This window comes from Lissotriton vulgaris, chromosome 4_1, assembly GCF_964263255.1.
Source record: "Lissotriton vulgaris chromosome 4_1, aLisVul1.2, whole genome shotgun sequence".
Classification (NCBI taxonomy): Eukaryota; Metazoa; Chordata; class Amphibia; order Caudata; family Salamandridae; genus Lissotriton; species Lissotriton vulgaris.
This window is the reverse complement of record NC_141691.1, coordinates 23,980,378-23,999,097: the sequence shown is the minus strand read 5'-3', so window position 1 is coordinate 23,999,097 and position 18,720 is coordinate 23,980,378. Positions and strand designations below refer to the sequence as shown.

Below are 18,720 nucleotides of genomic sequence, written 5' to 3'. Positions count from 1 at the left end.
AGGAGAGAAAAGCCCCTAGTGCAAGGTGAACAGCCCTCTTGGAAGCGTGAAGAATTAACCCATCCAGTCAACTGTACTAGTCAAAGGGTGGTCAGAATGCCCAGACATCTGGAACAATACTTGACTTAGTTTGCAGAATTTTGTCTGTCACCGACATGATGTTTTACTGTTATATTTTTGTTTTGTAGGGAAGGTGGATGTGTGATATCTCCCACCCTGACCTGCTGTCACCCCCCTGCCCTTCCCTCGCCCTGGTGCACTCCGTGGTGACATCACATAGAATGTCACCACCGCAAGCGTTCTAGGGTGAGCGTCGACGGAGCAGGGGTGAAGAGACGTCGCAGCCAGACTGTCACCCGTGGCTGGGGTCATTTGTCAGTATCTACCGATTTGCTGTGATACTAATAAATCCTGTGTTGTACCCAATTTGGCTGCTGGTTCGTATCCTTTTCACATGTTAGCCTTCTTACCTGCCTTCCACCCACACACCGACGGGTCAAAGGGCCAACCAATCCCTAGAAACTAAACTAAGATGCTTACTATCCATTTACACAGGACAATGAGACCAGGCCTTACGACTAGCTGAATTCACTTATAATAATAGCATGCAGTCAACCACAAAGTACACACACATCTTTTTCATGTCAGGACAACATTCTTGGGCCTTTCTCATTGATATAATCAGTTGTTTCTGCTACACTACCTTCCGCCACAGAAAGATTAGAACAACTGCATGAGATTTAAGAACCTGCTAGGACAAGTTTATCAAAAGCCAAATTGGTCATTAATTTCAAGCATAGAACTCCAGCACCTATATACAAGGAAGGAGACAGGGTATGGTATTCAAATAACATCTACAATGGGAAGGCCCGAGGAAACTAAGACCACAGTTTATAGGTCCTTATGACATTATCAAGATAATGAATCAAGTTACCGTCAAGCTATTGCTTCCCCCTGTTACACTATCCACCCAGTGTTTCACTAATCAAGCCATACAAAAAGATGCCCCACCAATTCTCATTAATGGACAACAAGATTATGTAGCTCACTGTATCCTGGGCTCTAAATGATCTAAGGGAAAACAATATTACTTTATAGATTGGAAGGGTTATGACCCTTCAGAGTGTTCCTGGGAACTGGCCTCCTCAGTTTATGCCCCCATCAGGTGAGATGATTTCATACCCTCCATTGCACCATGTCACAACCTGTAAGACTGACTTTGGGAGGGCCGAATGTCAGGATTCAAGCAACAGCTCACCTCTCTTGACTATCACAATATACCAGCATGACTCATATCATTTCTCCAAACACTTATGAATGAATACACGTTTTGTGCCCTGAATTGTGACTATATTATATGTTGTTAGTAATAGCTAGCTGCAACTGAGGTTCCCAGATTGTTTGAAAAGGCTTAGTAACTTTTACAAATGTTTTACAATGCATATGCAAATTCAGGTTTTAGGTGCCACAGAAACAATTGGAAAATCCACCGGAATAAGCGACAAGCAACCAGCATAGATGACCTCAATGTGAATCTTCCCAAAGAGAGCCCTAATCAAATTAATCCCCTGCGCCTGTTCCTTGCTATAAGCAATTGGAATGCAACCCTTGTGAACATTTTAAAAAATTTTTTAGAAGACAACCGCGTCAAAATAATCATCTACACCTTTCCTGGCTATAAGCAATTAGAACACAGCATTTGTGAACATTCTAAAATACCTTCTAGAATACATCCTCATCAAGTTAATTATCAGCACTTATTCCTTGTTATATATTAGAATGTGACCTTTATAAAAATATTAAAGCTGTGTTCTTTAAAGACGATTCACACTCCTCCCCTACGATTAGCCTCTTTGCCTGCCACTAACCTGTTTCTGAGCTTTTAGGACTCTGTCTCGACACCTCCCATGATCCTCCTGCTTCAACCTCACCACAAAATACATCCTGCAAAAGCCACGGACCTTCTCAAAAAAAGGAACAAGAAGGAAAGGAAAAACGCATTAAAAGACTTGGGGCCAGATGTATGGACATTTTTTTGGGCCGGAAACTAAGTATGGGCGAAATATGCGAATTTGCGGTCCGCGAATTCATACGAAATGGCAAAAAAACACCTGCGAGTTGGCGAATTTTCACGCAAACTCACGGATTTGTATGCCATTTTCACAAATATGTGACCACGTGTGCCTGTAACTTTGCCAGCGTGCCAAAAGGCTCCGAGGTCCCTTGAGTGAGCTCAGACGTGAGTCCCATGCTCTCCACACCACTGGAGTCAAGCTATCCTGGCTGAAGACGGCTGATAGCCAGAAACAGGTCCTAGGATGCTTGATTCCGGTCCAGGAAAGACATGGCTTGGCAGTTCGGGCTGGACTGTTCCCATGAGGCACAGGGTCAATGCTGATTTGCATATGGCCATGTCTGAAATGGGGTGCTGTGGAGTGCAAAAAAACGATGGATTTAGGCCCAGATCTCTGCACTGGGGTGAATGTATGACATTGTTCTGCATTCTGTCCATCAACTGTTGTTTTTGCAATTGTCACCCCGAGAGGGAAGGGTATGCTCAGATGTGAGTCCCATGCTCTCCACACCACTGGAGTCAAGCTATCCTGGCTGAAGACCGCTGTTAGCCAGAAACCGGTCCTAGGATGCTTGATTCCGGTCCAGGAAAGACATGGCTTGGCAGTTCAGGCTGGACTGTTCCCATGAGGCACAGGGTCAAGGCTGATTTGCATATGGCCATGTCTGAACTGGGGTGGTGTGGAGTGCAAAAAAACGATGGATTTAGGCCCAGATCTCTGTACTGGGGTGAATGTATGACATTGTTCTGCATTCTGTCCATCAACTGTTGTTTTTGCCCTTGAGTGAGCTGGCCATTATAGTGGGGACGGGTGGGAAGACGTTTCATACCGCTAGTGTGTGGTGAACGGGGCCAACCGGGGCAGCAGATGAGGAGAAAGCAGCCTCCTGCTCACAGGAGCTACACGGGGATGGCGCTCTGGAAACTCATGGATGCAAAAATAAGTTTGGCACAGGACCCCAGAATTCTTCAGATGTCCAAGGTAGCTCTGCTGCGCGTGTTGGTACAAAGCCATTCTGATACTGCTCAGTGGGTTCAGGCACATGCAGCTGCTGCTGCTGGACAATGTCCCATCTCATACTAAACTGCCCCGTACAGGCATATGCTGGCGCTGGGCAGTAGGGTACAGTGGCATGCGGGTGCTCCACGCCTGGTACATGCACATACCGGTGCCAGGGGGGAAACGTGTTTATTGGTGCTGTGTAGCAAGTTATGATTTTACATTTTGACTGCACCAGACGGTGGTACCACCTACATGGATCAGGAGCATCCAGGCACCAGACTTCATGTTGCAAGAGCATAATGGTGCTGTGCGGTACAGGTATATATGTACTGGGAGTAGGGGGGCACTTAGCACAATGTGTGCTCACACCCAGAGGGCTCCCAGGCAATTGAGCACAAATGATTTTCACACTGAGAGGGCCCAGGGGCAGTTCAGCAGCATGGGGGCTCACACCCACTGGGCCCCAGGGCAGTTCAGTAGCATGTGGGCTCACAACCCCTGGGCAGCTCAGCAGCGCGGGGGCTCACACCCACAGGACTCCCAGGCAGTTTAGCAGTGCCACCCTCTGGTTCATCACAGCACCCTCTGGTTCACCCCTGCCACCCTCTGGTTCATCACTGTCACCCTCTGGTTCATCACTGACACCCTCTGGTTCACCACTGCCACCCTCTGGTTCATCACTGTCACCCTCTGGTTCACCACTGCCACCCTCTGGTTCACCACTGCCACCCTCTGGTTCATCACTGTCACCCTCTGGTTCATCACTGCCACCCTCTGGTTCACCCCTGCCACCATCTGGTTCATCACATCACCCTCTAGTTCATCACTGTCACCCTCTGGTTCATCACTGTCACCCTCTGGTTCATCACAGCACCCTCTGGTTCACCACTGCCACCCTCTGGTTCACCCCTGCCACCCTCTGGTTCATCACTGCCACCCTCTGGTTCATCACTGCAACCCTTTATTCACCACTGCCACCCTCTGGTTTATCACAGCATCCTCTGGTTCACCACTGCCACCCTCTGGTTCACCCCTGCCACCATCTGGTTCATCACTGACACCCTCTGGTTCATCACTGCCACCCTCTGGTTCACCACTGCCACCCTCTGGTTCATCACTGCCACCCTCTGGTTCACCACTGCCACCCTCTGGTTCATCACTGTCACCCTTTGGTTCACCACTGCCACCCTCTTGTTCGTGACTGCTACCCTCCGGTTCACCACTGCCACCCTCCGGTTCACCACTGCCACCCTCTGGTTCATCACTGCCACCCTCTGGTTCTTCACAGCACCCTCTGGTTCACCACTGACACCCTCTGGTTCACCACTGACACCCTCAGGTTCACCACTGCCACCCTCTGGTTAATCACTGCCACCCTCTGGTTCATCACTTTCACCCTCTGGTTCATCACAGCACCCTCTGGTTTACCACTGTCACCCTCTGGTTCATCACTGCCACCCTCTGGTTCATTACAGCACCCTCTGGTTCACAACTGCACCTTCTGGTTCATCACAGCACCCTCTGGTTCACCACTGCCACCCTCTGGTTCACCACTGCGACCCTCTGGTTCATCACAGCACCCTCTGGTTCACAACAGCACCTTCTGGTTCATCACAGCACCCTCTGGTTCACCACTGTAGATTATGGGGAGAAAGCACACCTGCCCAGCCGCAACCGGCGGCTGGTTAATGTGTTACTAAATTTGAGCTTCAAGTCCGGCACCTGCTTCCTTATCTGTAAGTGCTTCCTGTTGTGATTTAATTTTTATGACAGCCTGGAGCATTGTGCCATACTTGTAACTATTCTCTGACCCTGCTTCAAGGGTCAGAGCAGGGTCAGAGAATAGTTGCAAGTAGGCAACAACTCTGGAACAACCATTTTGTAAATGGTTACAAAGAAATTAGCTTCAACTTGGGCACCTGCTGTAACCCTGTAAGTGCTTCATGTACTTCAGTTTTTGAAATCCGTCCCGCACGCGATTTCGCAGATTTTTCTTCAATTTCGCGAGATTCACGGACCGCGAACTTGCAGAAAATCTGCAAATTCTACGAACGGAACGGATTTTACGCCCATGCTAACCGCAAACGGGAAATCAGCCTGTTTGCGACTGCAAGAAAGGGTGCTGGCATGTACAAAAACTGTTTTGCGACTCTTGCCATTAGAAAGGGTCATCTATCCCTAACTGCAAGTCACAATGGAATATACAATTTTGTTGTGACCACATTGGCAGCTGCAAAACAATTGCAGTTTACCACCTACTTCAATTCAAGTATGTGGTAAGCGTTTTCCCCTTTGTGAGTGTGTGCAAAATAATTCTTAAGAGCAGGCAATGGTCCAAGACACCACTGCCTGCTCTTCAAAATTTAAACTGAAAGGTTTTATATTTTCTATTTTAAATGCATCCAGTTTTCCTTTAAGGAAAACAGGCTGCATTTAAAAAAATATATATATATATATTATTGAAAAAGCAGTCACAGACATTGTGGTCTGCTGACCCCAGCGACCCCTTTAGGAATCGCTAACAGTGTCTGCAAGTCGCAAAATGTAAGGGTCGTACATCTGGCCCTTGATTTTTACTATGCACTGAGCTCAGTTCCAACATTGTGCTGCAAATAAAAGTAACCATTGTTTTTGTTCAACTTGTACATACTGTTGGTAGGGCTATTCCAGAAAAAACTTGGGTGAAACTAACCCATCCACATTTTCTTGTGGGTTTGAGGCTAAAATCATACTCACAACAGTGTCTGCACTTTTGATAAAGGAGCCTCTAAAGACAATCTAAATGAAAGCAAAAACATTAACGAAACTAAAGGTTGGTTGAGATTTGAAAAGCTTTCATGAGGTGATACCTTAAGTGACAGAGTTAATACTAAAGTATTATAATTTGTTTGTGTATAGGTACCATATCAATCAATCAATCAATACATTTGTAGAGCGCGCAACTCACCCGTAGGGGTCTCAAGGGTCTGGGGAGGGGGGGAGAGGTGCCGCTACTGCTCAAAGAGCCAGGTCTTGAGGAGTTTCCTGAATGTGAGGTGATCCTGGGTCAGTCGTTGGTGGGAGGGCAGGGAGTTCCATGTCTTGGCCGCCAGGTACGAGAATGATCTTCCTCCGGCGGTGGTTCTGTGGATCCGTGGGATAGTGGCGAGGGCGAGGCTGGCGGAGCAGAGTTTGCGTGTTGGAGTGTAGAACGTGAGGCAGTTGTTGAGGTATTCGGGACCTAAGTCGTGGATCGCTTTGTGTGCGTGGGTGAGGAGCCTGAACGTGATCCTTTTGTTGACGAGGAGCCAGTGCAGGTCTCGCAGGTGGGCTGATATGTGGCTGTGGGTGGGGGATGTCGAGGATGAGTCGTGCAGATGCGTTCTGTATGGGTTGGAATCTTTTCTGAAGTTTGACTGTGGTTCCTGTGTATAGGACGATCCCATAGTCTAGTTGGCTGGTGACGAAGACCTGGGTGACCATCCGTCTAGTTCATGTAGGGATCCACTGGAAGATCTTACTGAGCATGCACAGGGTGTTGAAGCATGATGATGAGATGGCGATGACTTGCTTGGTCATTGTGAGAGAGGAGTCCAGGATGAATCCTTGGTTGCATGCGTGGTCAGTGGTTGTCGGTGCAGTGCCCAGTTCTGTGGGCCACCAGGAGTCGTCCCAAGCAGAAGGGGATGGGCAGAGAATGAGGACCTCCGTCTTGTCTGAGTTCAGTTTCAGAATTCTGAGTTTCATCCATTCAGTGACGTTTGTCATTCCTTCCTGGAGGTTGAGTTTGGCGGTGGCTGGGTCTTTGGTGAGGGAGAGTATCAGCTGGGTGTCGTCGGCGTATGAGATGATGTTGAGGTTGTGTTTGCATGCGATGGTGGCGTAGGGGCTCAGGTAGATATTGAAGAGGGTTGGGCTGAGCGATGAGCCTTGGGGTATGCTGCAGATGATGTGGGTGGCCGCGGAGCGGAAGGGAGGGAGGAGGCGTCTCTGGGTACTGTCGGAGAGGAACAAGGTGATCCAGTCCAGAGCTTTACTTGGATACTGGCGTTGTGGCGGCAGGTTATTAGGGTACGATGGCAGACTGTATCAAAGGCGGTTGAGAGGTCTAGGAGGAAGAGGGTGGTTGTTTCCCCGTTTTAAAGTAGGGTCCTGATGTCATTGGTGGCTGCGATGAGGGCGGTCTCGGTGCTGTGGTTGGCTCTAAATCCAGACTGGGATGCATCGAGGAATGCGGTCAGCTGTTTATTGACGATCTTCTCGATAACTTTTGCAGGGAAGGGAAGAAGAGAGATGGGGCAGAAGTTTTTGAGGTCTTTATTGTCCGCTGTGGGTTTCTTCAGTAGGGCGTTGATCTCTGCATGCTTCCAGCTCTCCGGGAAGGTGGCAGACGTGAGGGAGTTGTTTATGACGTTCTGTTGGTGTTGAGCGATGATGGTGTCGGCTTTGTTGAAGATGTGGTGAGGGGATGGGTTGGAAGGAGAGCTGAAGTGAATAGTGTTCATAGCGTGGGCGGTGTCTTCAGTGCTGATGGGAGTCCAAGCGTTGAGGGTGGTTGTCGGAGGTGTTGGTTCTGTGGCTGGGGGCAGAGTCTGGGCACCAAAGCTGTTGTGGATATCGGCAATCTTGCAGTGAAAGAATGTGGTGAGGGAGTTGCAGAGGTCTTGCAACAGTGTGCTGTTGTTGCTGTTGGCGCTGGGATTGGAGCGCGCTTTTAAGATGCTGAAGAGTTCCTTGCTGTTGTGTGTGTTGTCCAGCCGTTCTTTGAACAATGTCTTTTTGATGGTGCAGATCAGCTGGTGGTGTTTGCGGGTGGCGTTCTTGAGGGCTGTCATGTTTTCTGTCGTCTGTTCGCGGCGTCAGGTTTTCTGGAGGGTTCAGCAAGATTTCTTCGATTCTTTGAGGTCGTCGGTGAACCATGTTGTTTTCCAGTTGCCGGGCTTGCCTGGAGGGTTCTTCAGTGGTGCAAAGGCATCAGCGCAGTTGATGATCCACTGTGTGAGGTTAAGGGCTGTGTTGTTGGTGTCAGTATTGTTGATGGTGAGTTCAGGCTCAGTGATGTGGTTAGCTGGTCTGTTGTGACTTTGCTCCAGCATCTAAGGGGGATCTGTTGGGGGCGGTGGTGGAATGTGGTCTTCTTAAAGGTGAAGTGGATGCAGCTGTGGTCGGTTCGGTGTAGTCCAGTGGAGTGGCTGAAGGCAACGTGGCTGCTGGCAGAGAAGATGGGGTCGAGCTTGTGGCTGGCGTGGTGGGTGGGGTGTTCACCAGTTGCTGGAGTCCGAGGTTGGCGAGGTTGTCGAGCGGGGTGGTGGTGTTGTTGTCATTGTTGTTCTCCAGGTGGAAGTTCAGGTCCCCTAGGAGGATGTAGTCTGATGAGGCGAGGGCATGTGGACTGATGAAGTTGGCGATGGCTTCACTGAATTGTGTGCGTGGCCGTGAGGTGTGTAGACGAGGTGGTCTTGGGGTCGGTGTGGATCTGGAAGTGTAGGTGGTCGGCCGTGGTGAGGGCATCTTCGGAGCGGGTCGTGATGTCGACGGTGTTCCTTTAGATGAAGGCGATTCCTCCTCCGGTTTGGGTGACGCAGTCCTTTCGGGTGATTTTGTAACCGTCCGGGATGGCTATGGCGATGTCGGGGGATGAGGAGGCGTTCATCCAGGTTTCGGTGAGGAAGGCGACGTCTGGTGCTGTTGTGTCGGGGAGGTCCCAGAGTTTGGCGGCGTGCTTGTGGACGGAGCAGGTGTTGAGCAGGATGCACTTGAGGTAGTTGTTGTTGTTCCCTGCTCTGGGTGGTGGGGTGCAGGTTCGGACGCAGGTGAATTTGCAGTATTGGCAGGCGAAGGGTCCATGGGCACTCTTCGGAGTGGCTTGGTAGCAGGCAGTTGGTTGGCCGGTGTTGAGGGCGTGGAAGGTGGTGGTGTTGTATCTCAGTCGGCGTTCTTTGGCGGGGGCCAGCGGTTCTGGTGCTGGGCACGGTCCAGGCATGGATGGGCGCAGACGGGCTTACCTTTGACGCTCCTTCGGCACGCCAACTGCCTTCATATGAGGGGCTATGGGAGGGAGGAGCAGCTGGGAGGCAGGAGCGGGGTGGCAAAAGGGGCACAAGGGAGCAGGGCCGCAGGGAGGCAGCGGCGGGAAGTGCAAGGGAGGGGAGCGGGTAGGGCCCAGGGGGGAGGGCACAGGGCACTGGAGACAGTGGAGAAGAAGGAACAATAAGGGGCAGAAAACCAGGAACAGTGGCAAAAAGGAAAGAAACAGTAACAGTTGGCACAAAAGGAAAAGAAAGCAGACCGAGGCAGAGGAGAAGAGGACAGCAGCAAACAGAGGCAATCAGGCGAGGACACAGCGGGCAGCGGCACAGGGGGACATTGTGACAGCTGAGGGGGGCGACCTACCTGGTGACAGATTCAAAGGTCGCTCCCTTCACACCGCGCGGCCTCCATAAGAGGGATTATGGGAGGGAAGATTAACTGGGAGGCAGGAGTGGGGTGGTGAACAGGGCACCAGGGGGGCGGGCCGCAGGGAGGCAGCGGTGGGAAGTGCGAGGGAGGGGAGCGGGTGGGGGGCAGGGGCGAGGGCACAGGGCACTGGCAACAGTGGAGAAGAAGCAACAATAAGGGGCAGAAAACCAGGAATAGTGGCAAAAAGGAAAGAAACAGTAACAGTTGGCACAAAAGGAAAAAAAAGCAGTCTGAGGCAGAGGAGAAGAGGACGGCAGCAATCAGAGGCAATCAGGCAAGGACACAGCGGGCAGCGGCACATGGGGACCGTGTTGTGGCTGAGGGGGGTGACCTACCTGGTGACAGGGTCAAAGGTCATATCTGCTCGTACCATTCATCAGACTGGCAATAATGCCTGCTGCAGTTTTGCTGTTGAATCGAAGCATGGTCTCAGAATCTCCCAAGATAGGCCTGATACTCCACACTGACAAGAGTCTGATGACTTTGCCCACTACCGGGTTATCACTCACCTACCAGCCAATGTCAAGACCATTAAAACAGAAGTCCCAAAATCAACCTTTCCACCATGGCTATCAGTACATCTTTAGACCGCACTACAGCATAGCGACAGCTACCTTGCAAATCATAGACAATGCCCTCCTGACCATAGATAAAGTTACGCCTGTCTCCAATATTGCTGGACCTGTCAGTAAAATCCTGTACTATTGATCATCACCTCCTTATCCACACCCTGAAATCTGAAATGGGATTAATTAATTACATCTTTCACTGCTTCTCCTCCTACCTCTTTACCAAATTATTCCCAGGGACACTTCTGGGTTGCATACGATCTCTTTCCCCTGCAGAGTGCCCTATTTATCCATCTTACCCTTCATGACGTTGCCCTCTATCTGTGCTTATGAGTTGCTGAGTCGGTGATCATAGAGGCTCATGTATAGCACATAGAAGAACATTACATTTCTTCAGCTTTCCCCCCTGCCATGAGCAAATCAGAGTTTGAGCTCCAACAAAGCATCACAGTCTAAAATTACTCACAAAATTGGCGAAAGTTCCAAAGTATATGCTTGTTTGCTGGTAGGCTGGTATAACTGCTGGTTGATGTGTCTGTGATTACCTGCTCTTGTATTTCTCCAGAGATCTTCCAGCAGGGCAGCTACTGAAGGTGGTCCATTGTTCCGAAGCAAGGCCTGATAAGCTTGTTTACATCTGATCTACGTCATCGCTGGACTGTGAAATCTAAATAGTGTCACTGCTAGAGGGTAGACTGTGCAAGGCCTAGCTTAGGAAACTACCATGGGTTAAGCAGAGGTGATCAGCGTATCTTGAATTTAATTCTTTCATAGCAAACACTTTAGTTAGTACATTTGTGTATGCCAAGTTAAGGATAGGAAAAACAGTTACCTATAACTGATGCAATAGTTCTCGGTAAGTGCCATTAGGAATGGGATATTATCGATGAAATATGAATTATAACACTCAATGATTTTGGTAATCCCAATTTGTAAGCCACCAGGCAACTGCAGAGGTCACCACATTCTGGCATATAAAATGCTCCAGATAGGACTCTCAAGTGCTTCTTTCCACACCGTTTATGATTTCCAATTTATTCATTTTTGGCAAAATAGTGAAGAACTTTATGTTGCATTTTGCATCTCTGCACATGGTGTGCAACATTTCACCCTATCCATGAAGTTGTTGCTTACACTTCTCCACATTTCTGGGGCCATATCTTTTATGACATGTACTTTCTGTGCATAAAATAATTAAGATAATCAAACGTTTCTGTCTATTAGTGCTCATTTTAGAAACAGAAAGCAATAACCCTTGTTCATTTCCTTTGGTCTGTCCCTCTGTCAATTGGGCATGTCACTGTGGGGGTAAAATTGGGCAGTCTCATATTGTCAGTTGTTGCACTTGACACAAAAACGTTTAACATAAACAAAATTTAAATTTGAATTGGTCTAAAAAGGTTTTGATGCGGTAGCACTGTCACAAACTAAAATACAAACTTAGGGACCATTTGGATGGCGGGCGGATGGCTTGCCAGATGCTCTCTCATCACCCCCACTATAGTAGTATGGCGAGAGGACCGCAGTGGATGGAAAGGCTGTCCACCGCTTTACCGCTGGTCGTATTTCTGACTTGGGGAAAAGGGCCTGAATATGTGGCATATTTCATGCCATTCCATGGCGAAGACTCCACAGTGGAAATACATGCAGTGTTTTCTATGGGGGCCCGTTGAGGGCCCCCAGGGGGTGGAGGAGTGGGGGGTTGCACTTGGGGGCACCCATGGCACCCCCCTACATTGACAAGGACAAGGTGGCAGGCCTGTCACGATGTGCATGCGCCTGCACAAAGTCCATTCACAGCATTGTGGCGGGCGAAGTTGTGAATGCAGGATGCCACTGCCACAATGGCGGTGGCATCCTAATAGACGGTGTCGTACTGCCACACCACTGGCAGCCGGTTCCAGCACTGCTAGGGTGGCAGGCGGACAAGAGTCCGCCTGCCTTCCTAATGGAGCCCTCAGTTAGCCAATCTACAGACCCTGCACGTTTTATTTTTTATTAAAAAAAACTCAAACTAGAATTGTTAACTACAACCAAGATGCTATCCATGTTACCGTCATGTTGACTCCACCCTGAATGATGTAGTCATAGGTCATGAGGCAGGAGCACATTGGGTGCCTCCAATTGATAGATGTTTATGTTCCTGTTATAAAGAATGCCACATTATGTGAATGAGGATTCATCATTTAAAATGATAATCCTATAAAGATTTAGTCACCAAGAGGAGAATTGAACTTTGTATATTTTCACAATTAAAGTGGGGCATATGACAACAAGCCAAAACATCACCTCCCTATCACTCCTACTAGTATTCAACATTCATCACACAGGCTGAGGACATGAAGGTACCAGTAAATATTTGGGTGCATGGAAATGGTGGTTTGATCAGCTCTTGATCAGAACTTTTATCAGGACCTAGAATTATAGTGGAATTGTATTATGTGAGGAAAACTATGTTAACATGGAATCATTGGTAGTTTAGCAAGAATTTGGTTTATCTGTGTTTCTGAGTAAATGAGGCTGTGATCATAGAAGCCCAAGTATAGCACATAGAAGTGTATTCCTTCTTTTACAGTTCACAGCAATGACATAAAATCATTATTTTCCTTTAATTCTCCCCAGGCCATGTCTGCTCAAGTCTATGAGCAGTAACCTTCATAAAAGGGGATCTAAAAGAAGAGAGAGAATAGTAAATCACAGTCGGACCGTCTTACTAGAGAGCAGGACTCTTACCCACAGCCTTGAAGCTCACAAATCATCTTTATTATATGACTCCAGTCCAAGGCATCAGGTTCATTCTTCAGCCATTTCTGTATCTCCTGGATGGAGTTATTATCTGCACAGGCAAAGGTGATCTCATTGAAATTGTCACAGATTGGGAGGGTGTATTGAACAAAGGGACCAAAGGAAAGTCCGATCAGGGTTTCTCCTTTAACATCACCTGTGTTGATTAGAAAAAGGTTCATGCTTAAGCAAACTCCAAACCTAAAATGTCACATGTTCGTTCCTTATCAGCAAACCGTAATACATGTATGTTTGAAATTGGGTTGCTAGTTGAGGGGGGTGTGAGACCTTCAGAAGCAACAGCCACAGACCTTGTCATGGTGAACTACAAAAGTCAACAACTTACCTGTGTTTAACCCTCTGGTAGCTTGCCTCAAAAGCAGTCAGACTTAATTTAGCTGCAATGTGTACAGTATCTATGCACTGCTTAGCCTGTAATTAGCTTAAAACACGACACAAGAAAAAATACAGTATTTATTTATTTATTTATTTAAAGGTTTTATATAGCGCTAGCTGGATCCAAGAGTATCAGAGCGCTTTACAGAATTTGTTTAAACATAGCGAACAGGCTGAACTAAATACAATTGCTAAAATAAGGTAAGGCAATCGAGTTTCAGTGTGACTAAAGATAAGAAGTTCAAAATCATGTAGCAGATTGTAGATAGTAGATCAGGAAGACAGAGAAGAATTATATAGTAAGTTATTAGTTGGAAAAAGGCGAGAGATTTAGGTAAAATTGTGGGAGGGAGGGATGAGGTGAATTATAGGTAGAGGGGAGCCTGTATAAGTAGTGAATAGAGGAGGAGTACATGGCCAGAGACAGTAAGTATAATTAGTAACCCCAATATTTGTTGGGAAAAGCAGCTTGAGTTTTTTTTGAAGGAGTAGGATGGGTTACAACGAAGATCTTTGGTAAGTGAATTCTAGATAGAAGGGGAATTACCAGAGAATGAGCAAGATTGAGTTGCTTTTTTTAGCTGAGGACAAGAGCGTTAGTGCTCCTCAGTATTCTAGTACACCCGGCTTTTTGGAGTTTGACGAAAGGTAGGAAGGGGTATTTTGGTGTAGGGCTTTGTGTGTGATACAGGCATTCTTGTAGGTGGATCTGCCTTCAATTGGCAGCCATTTGAGGTGTTTTAATCTGGGGAGATGTGATCGTATCGCTTACAGTCAGAGATAAGCCTGGCAGCGAGGTTAAGAACGGATTTGATAGGGGCTAGGTGTTCTTTAGGGGTGCCAGAAAGAGTGGCATTGCCATAATCAATTCTAGACAGGAGCAGTTAATGTACAACTGATTTAAAGTCATCAGCTAGAATGAAGGGTTTAATTTTTTTGAGGTGATGAAGAGTGAAGAGAGCACCTACATAGACAAAGAAGCAGAGGCCTCACAGTGGAATGTTGGAAGACCTTTAATATGACAGACAAATTGGGAATAATGCATTTCTGCTTACGAGCCTTCTTCAGATGCCGCCATGTTTAGGGTACTGCATCTCACAATCTGGTCCCTTATCATAGAGTCAGACAGTGCACCAAATTCACATGTAGCTGCTAATCCCTTCAAAACCGCTACATAATTTGTGATTTTCTCATCTTTCTTCTGGCCCCTTTTATAGAACTTATGCCTCTCCAGCACAACATTAAGTTTCATTTTAAAGTGTTCCTCCAGTTTTATCAAGGTATACTCATATACATTCACCCCTTCAACCTCTTCTTGTTCATCATCTACTAGCCTTCCAGTTATGTCTTCGAACACCTTCCTCCCATGTATGCCCAAATTATGTAACAGAATGTGTTGTTTCCTAACATTGTTATAACTTCCTCCTCCAATCGCTATAAGATAGGATTTGAAAATCCCGACCCACCTCTTCCATGGTATTCCCGGCTCCCCCAGCTCATTTAGGAAGGGTGGGGGCTGGCTCATTCCTGCACCTGCCATGGCCATACAGTAGAGGAGCCTAAACCACTGTGATTATAACAAATTCCCAATAAACCTGCAGCTGGAGGTGGAGAAAAATGAGCCTCACTGGTTTGGTTAATAGGTGCAATTTTGTATGGGCAAAATACCTAGATGTAACTAGAAGAGTGTTACCCACTCCCCTAAACTCTTAAATAACCTAGTTGGCACTTAACACTGGCTTTCATATCACATTGCTGAGTGAACAATCCGAGTCCTCTTTCTGCCTCTTCGTTTCTCTCAGTTCTTGGATGTGGGCGGGAACTTCCTGTGGTGAGCGTTGTCACCTCCCCGAGCCTCGCCGTGAGGAAAACTACTCTGCCACGGTTCAATGCCCTTAACGCCTAGCTCCCATTCGCTAATCCTTCGTGCGAAGACAGAATGGGGTTTAATGCTTCCACCCCTTCAGACAAACGAAATGGAGACTGCGTGGCAATCGCGTCAGGCGTGGGCTGTTCACTCGATGTCTCCTCGCTTCTCACCCCGACGTCTCTTCACATAAGCGGTGTCTGACTAATTGCCTCAGCGGGTTGCGCAGTACTCCCAGTCAATTACAGTTCACCAACACGGCAGGAGCCGTTATTATTTCACTGGCTCCTCGCCGGCTTATCTCTGCACCATGGTCAATGGATCCCCCGCTATTGCTTGCCTCAGGCACCCCTCCGCACACCGCCTCTCACCTCAAGCAAGTCCCTTGACATGCGAAGCACGAACCTCCTTTCTGCTGCGAACGGTTTTCTCGCAGCACACCCCGCCGCCAACACCAGCTCTACCTCAGCTTGTGGCACCCAATTCAAACTGGCCTGGGTTGTCACTTTCTTCATGTAGTTTTTGTTTTTCTGCGTGCTGTGGTGAAATGACGCGATGCTGAAGAGGGACTCAGCGGAGATGCCGGGCAAGTTTTCACACATATGGTAAGATCTTATTTCTTCAAATCTTCCGTCCCAGCAAAGGTTTGTCCAGGGGGGCACACCACGCTGACCCTGGCTCAGCTCCTTGACCCTCGTCGCCAAAAAGTGTAGTAAGGACGCTCTACACAGGATAAAGGTTAGTACGATTTATTGAGCATTAATCTTCAGGTGCACCCAGCTGGGCGGCATAACAAATCTCAACATTCCAAGGCTGCCTCCAGGCTGACAGCTTGGGTTATACCATCATGGGGGAAAGGGGAGGGGGGGAACGGCAGGCAGGGAGAAACCAATTTAAAGTTACAACACCTTCCCTATGTAAAAATTCCCGACCCATCTCCCTCATTATTACTGATTGTAAACTGTATGCGAAAATTCTGGCTTTACGGATTAATTCCATTGTCCCTGATTTGGTCAACATTCATCAATCCGGCTTTGGTAAGGGAAGATCCATTACAGACAATTCTAGAACCCTTCTTAATATCATTCATCTTTCTGCTAAAATGGACAGTCCCTTGGCTGCCATTACTCTAGACGCCGAGAAGGCATTTGACCGTGTCAACTGGGATTTTATGTTTGGCGCCCTTCGCTGGCACGGTTTCAGTCCCACTTTTCTTAAATTTGTTCGGTTGCTTTATTCTGCTCCTTCCACTTTTATATGGATTAATGGTATGCAATCTGATTATTTTCCCCTTCATAGAGGAACCAGACAAGGCTGTCCACTTTCCCCCCTTCTCTTTATTCTGGCACTCGAACCCTTCCTTGAGAAAATTCGACAATCCCCTTCCTATTCTGGCTTTCTTTATAAAGATGTTGAGATTAAGTTTACTGCTTATGCAGACGATATTTTGCTTTACATTTCTAACCCTGTTGTTGCCCTTCCCGCTTTCTTTTCTTTATTACATGATTATTCCTCTGTGTTTCTGGATATAAATTAAATATTGATAAAACTGAAGTCCTTCCCCTCAATAAATTCTGTCTTCCTCACATGTTTCAGGGTTCTGGTTTCCAATGGAACTCTGGCTCTATCAAATGTCTTGGCGTTTTATATGCTAACACTATTAGAGAAACTATCAAAATTAATCACTCCGATATTCTTAAAAAGCTCTCTTCTCTATTAGAACGTTGGTCCCCTCTTTTTCTTTCCTGGTGGGGTCGTCTCTCCACTATTAAAATGATGCTCCTTCCTATTGTGAACTTCTGTCTCTCCATGCTTCCTATCTCTCTCCCCCATTTCTTTTTTAAGTCTATCAATAGTCTTTTTTCCAAATTCCTGTGGAATAAGCGTAAGGCTAGAGTCTCTCTCCTCCGTCTTCAACAACCTAAACATCTTGGTGGTGTCAACTTCCCCAATATCTCACGCTTTCATTCTGCTTTTACTCTCAAGCAAATTTGACCTTTTCTTGATACCTCGTCTCCTCCTTCTACGGCTTGGAGCTCTCTGGAATTGGCTGAACTTCACCCCTTCTCCTTCCGTATTGCCTCCAATCTCACTCAACCACCTCCTAAACTACTTTCTCCTATTTTCAAACACTCCAAAGCTTTAACACTCGCCCTTTTTTGTTCATTCTCTGTACCATCTACTCTTCATATGAATACCCCACTTTGGTATAATAAATCTCTTAAATTACGCAATCGTTCGCTCTTTTGGAAGGAGTGGATTGACAAAGGAATTCTCACTTACCGCCATCTTATTTCTGACAATTCCTTATTAACCTTTCCAGCACTTTGTGACTCCTTCGGTATCTCTAACAAATACTGCATACACTTTCATGAACTTCTGTCCAAACTATCCACTGTTATCCTACACAACACTCCTTCATCCTCTTCACCTCCCCTCCTTGCCTCTCCACCTAACTTTCAGGTTCCCCTTAAGGCCTCTGCTATTTATAAATTACTTTCTCCCTCACTTATTGACAGGCCTAAAACTAATCTTGAACTTATCTGGGAATCGGACCTCAATCAAACTTTCCCCTCACTTACCTGGGACTCTATTTGGTCCAAACTTCATTCCACCTCTCGTTCCGCTAGTACCACACAAACCCTTTATTTTTTTTATAATAGAATATTTTATACTCCCTGTGACTTGTTTAAATTTAAATTGTTAGACACTAAGAAGTGTTGGTCCTGTTCATGCACTCCTGGTGACTTTGTTCACATGTTTTTTCTTTGTCCTAAGGTCCAACTTATGTGGTCCCACATTTGGTCTACACTTAATAAGATTTTATCTACTAATGTTCCCTTTGTTATTTCTTCTGTATTCCTGGGTGGTTTGGCCCCAGTTTGGGATGTCCCACTCCATACTCGTAAATTTATTGATCTTTGCATAGCTATCGCTTTTCAAATTATAACAACTAATTGGAAAGACACTACAAACGTGGTTTATAATGCTTGGTGGAATTTGCTCTGCCATCATCATTGACTAGATCGTACATGTGCTTCTTCTATTCCATTGTTGATAAAACGTGATTTACTTTGGTCCCCTTTAACAGACTTTTTATCTAAAAGTGCCTCTTGATCTCATGTTATTGTTATATTTAGTATTACTGTTATTATTATTACTGTGAACTTCTCTGTATTTCCTACCTCTTTATTTCTCTTACCATCTATTTTTCTATTGCTGTTCCCCTTCCATTCCCCCATTTTCCCCTTTCTTCCCTCTTTCTTTCTCTCTTCCTTCCCCACAAAATGAAAAGTTATAAAAGCATTTTTTCTTTGTATAGCGTTTTTCCCTTTTGGGGCCTTTCTTGTTTATTGGCACATTATTCTCCACAATTATTTTAATTCCTATTTCTCTTTATTTGTGCTGTTGTACTGATGTTTTACATTTTTTTCTTCATCTCAATAAAGCTTTTCAAACTTAAAAAAAAAAAATTCTGATATGCAGTCTCCCAAGATGGCCACCAGAGACAAAAGAGCCCAAATGTAGCCCAAATATCAGCCAGATGTAGCCCAACTATAGCCCAATGACAGAATGTCCCAGAGTGTTC

The 18,720-nt window shown here is 46.7% G+C and overlaps 1 protein-coding gene across 1 annotated transcript in view; it reads right to left on the bottom strand.

Moving 5' to 3' along the window:
- LOC147718256 (nicotinamide N-methyltransferase-like) overlaps positions 1–18,720 on the bottom strand; it is a 107,051-nt gene that overhangs the window by 52,777 nt on the left and 35,554 nt on the right. The window contains exon 2 of the mRNA XM_086918247.1: positions 12,818–13,025. Within this exon, the coding sequence (XP_086774373.1) occupies positions 12,818–13,025 (208 nt within the window). The remainder of the gene's footprint in view (positions 1–12,817; positions 13,026–18,720) is intronic.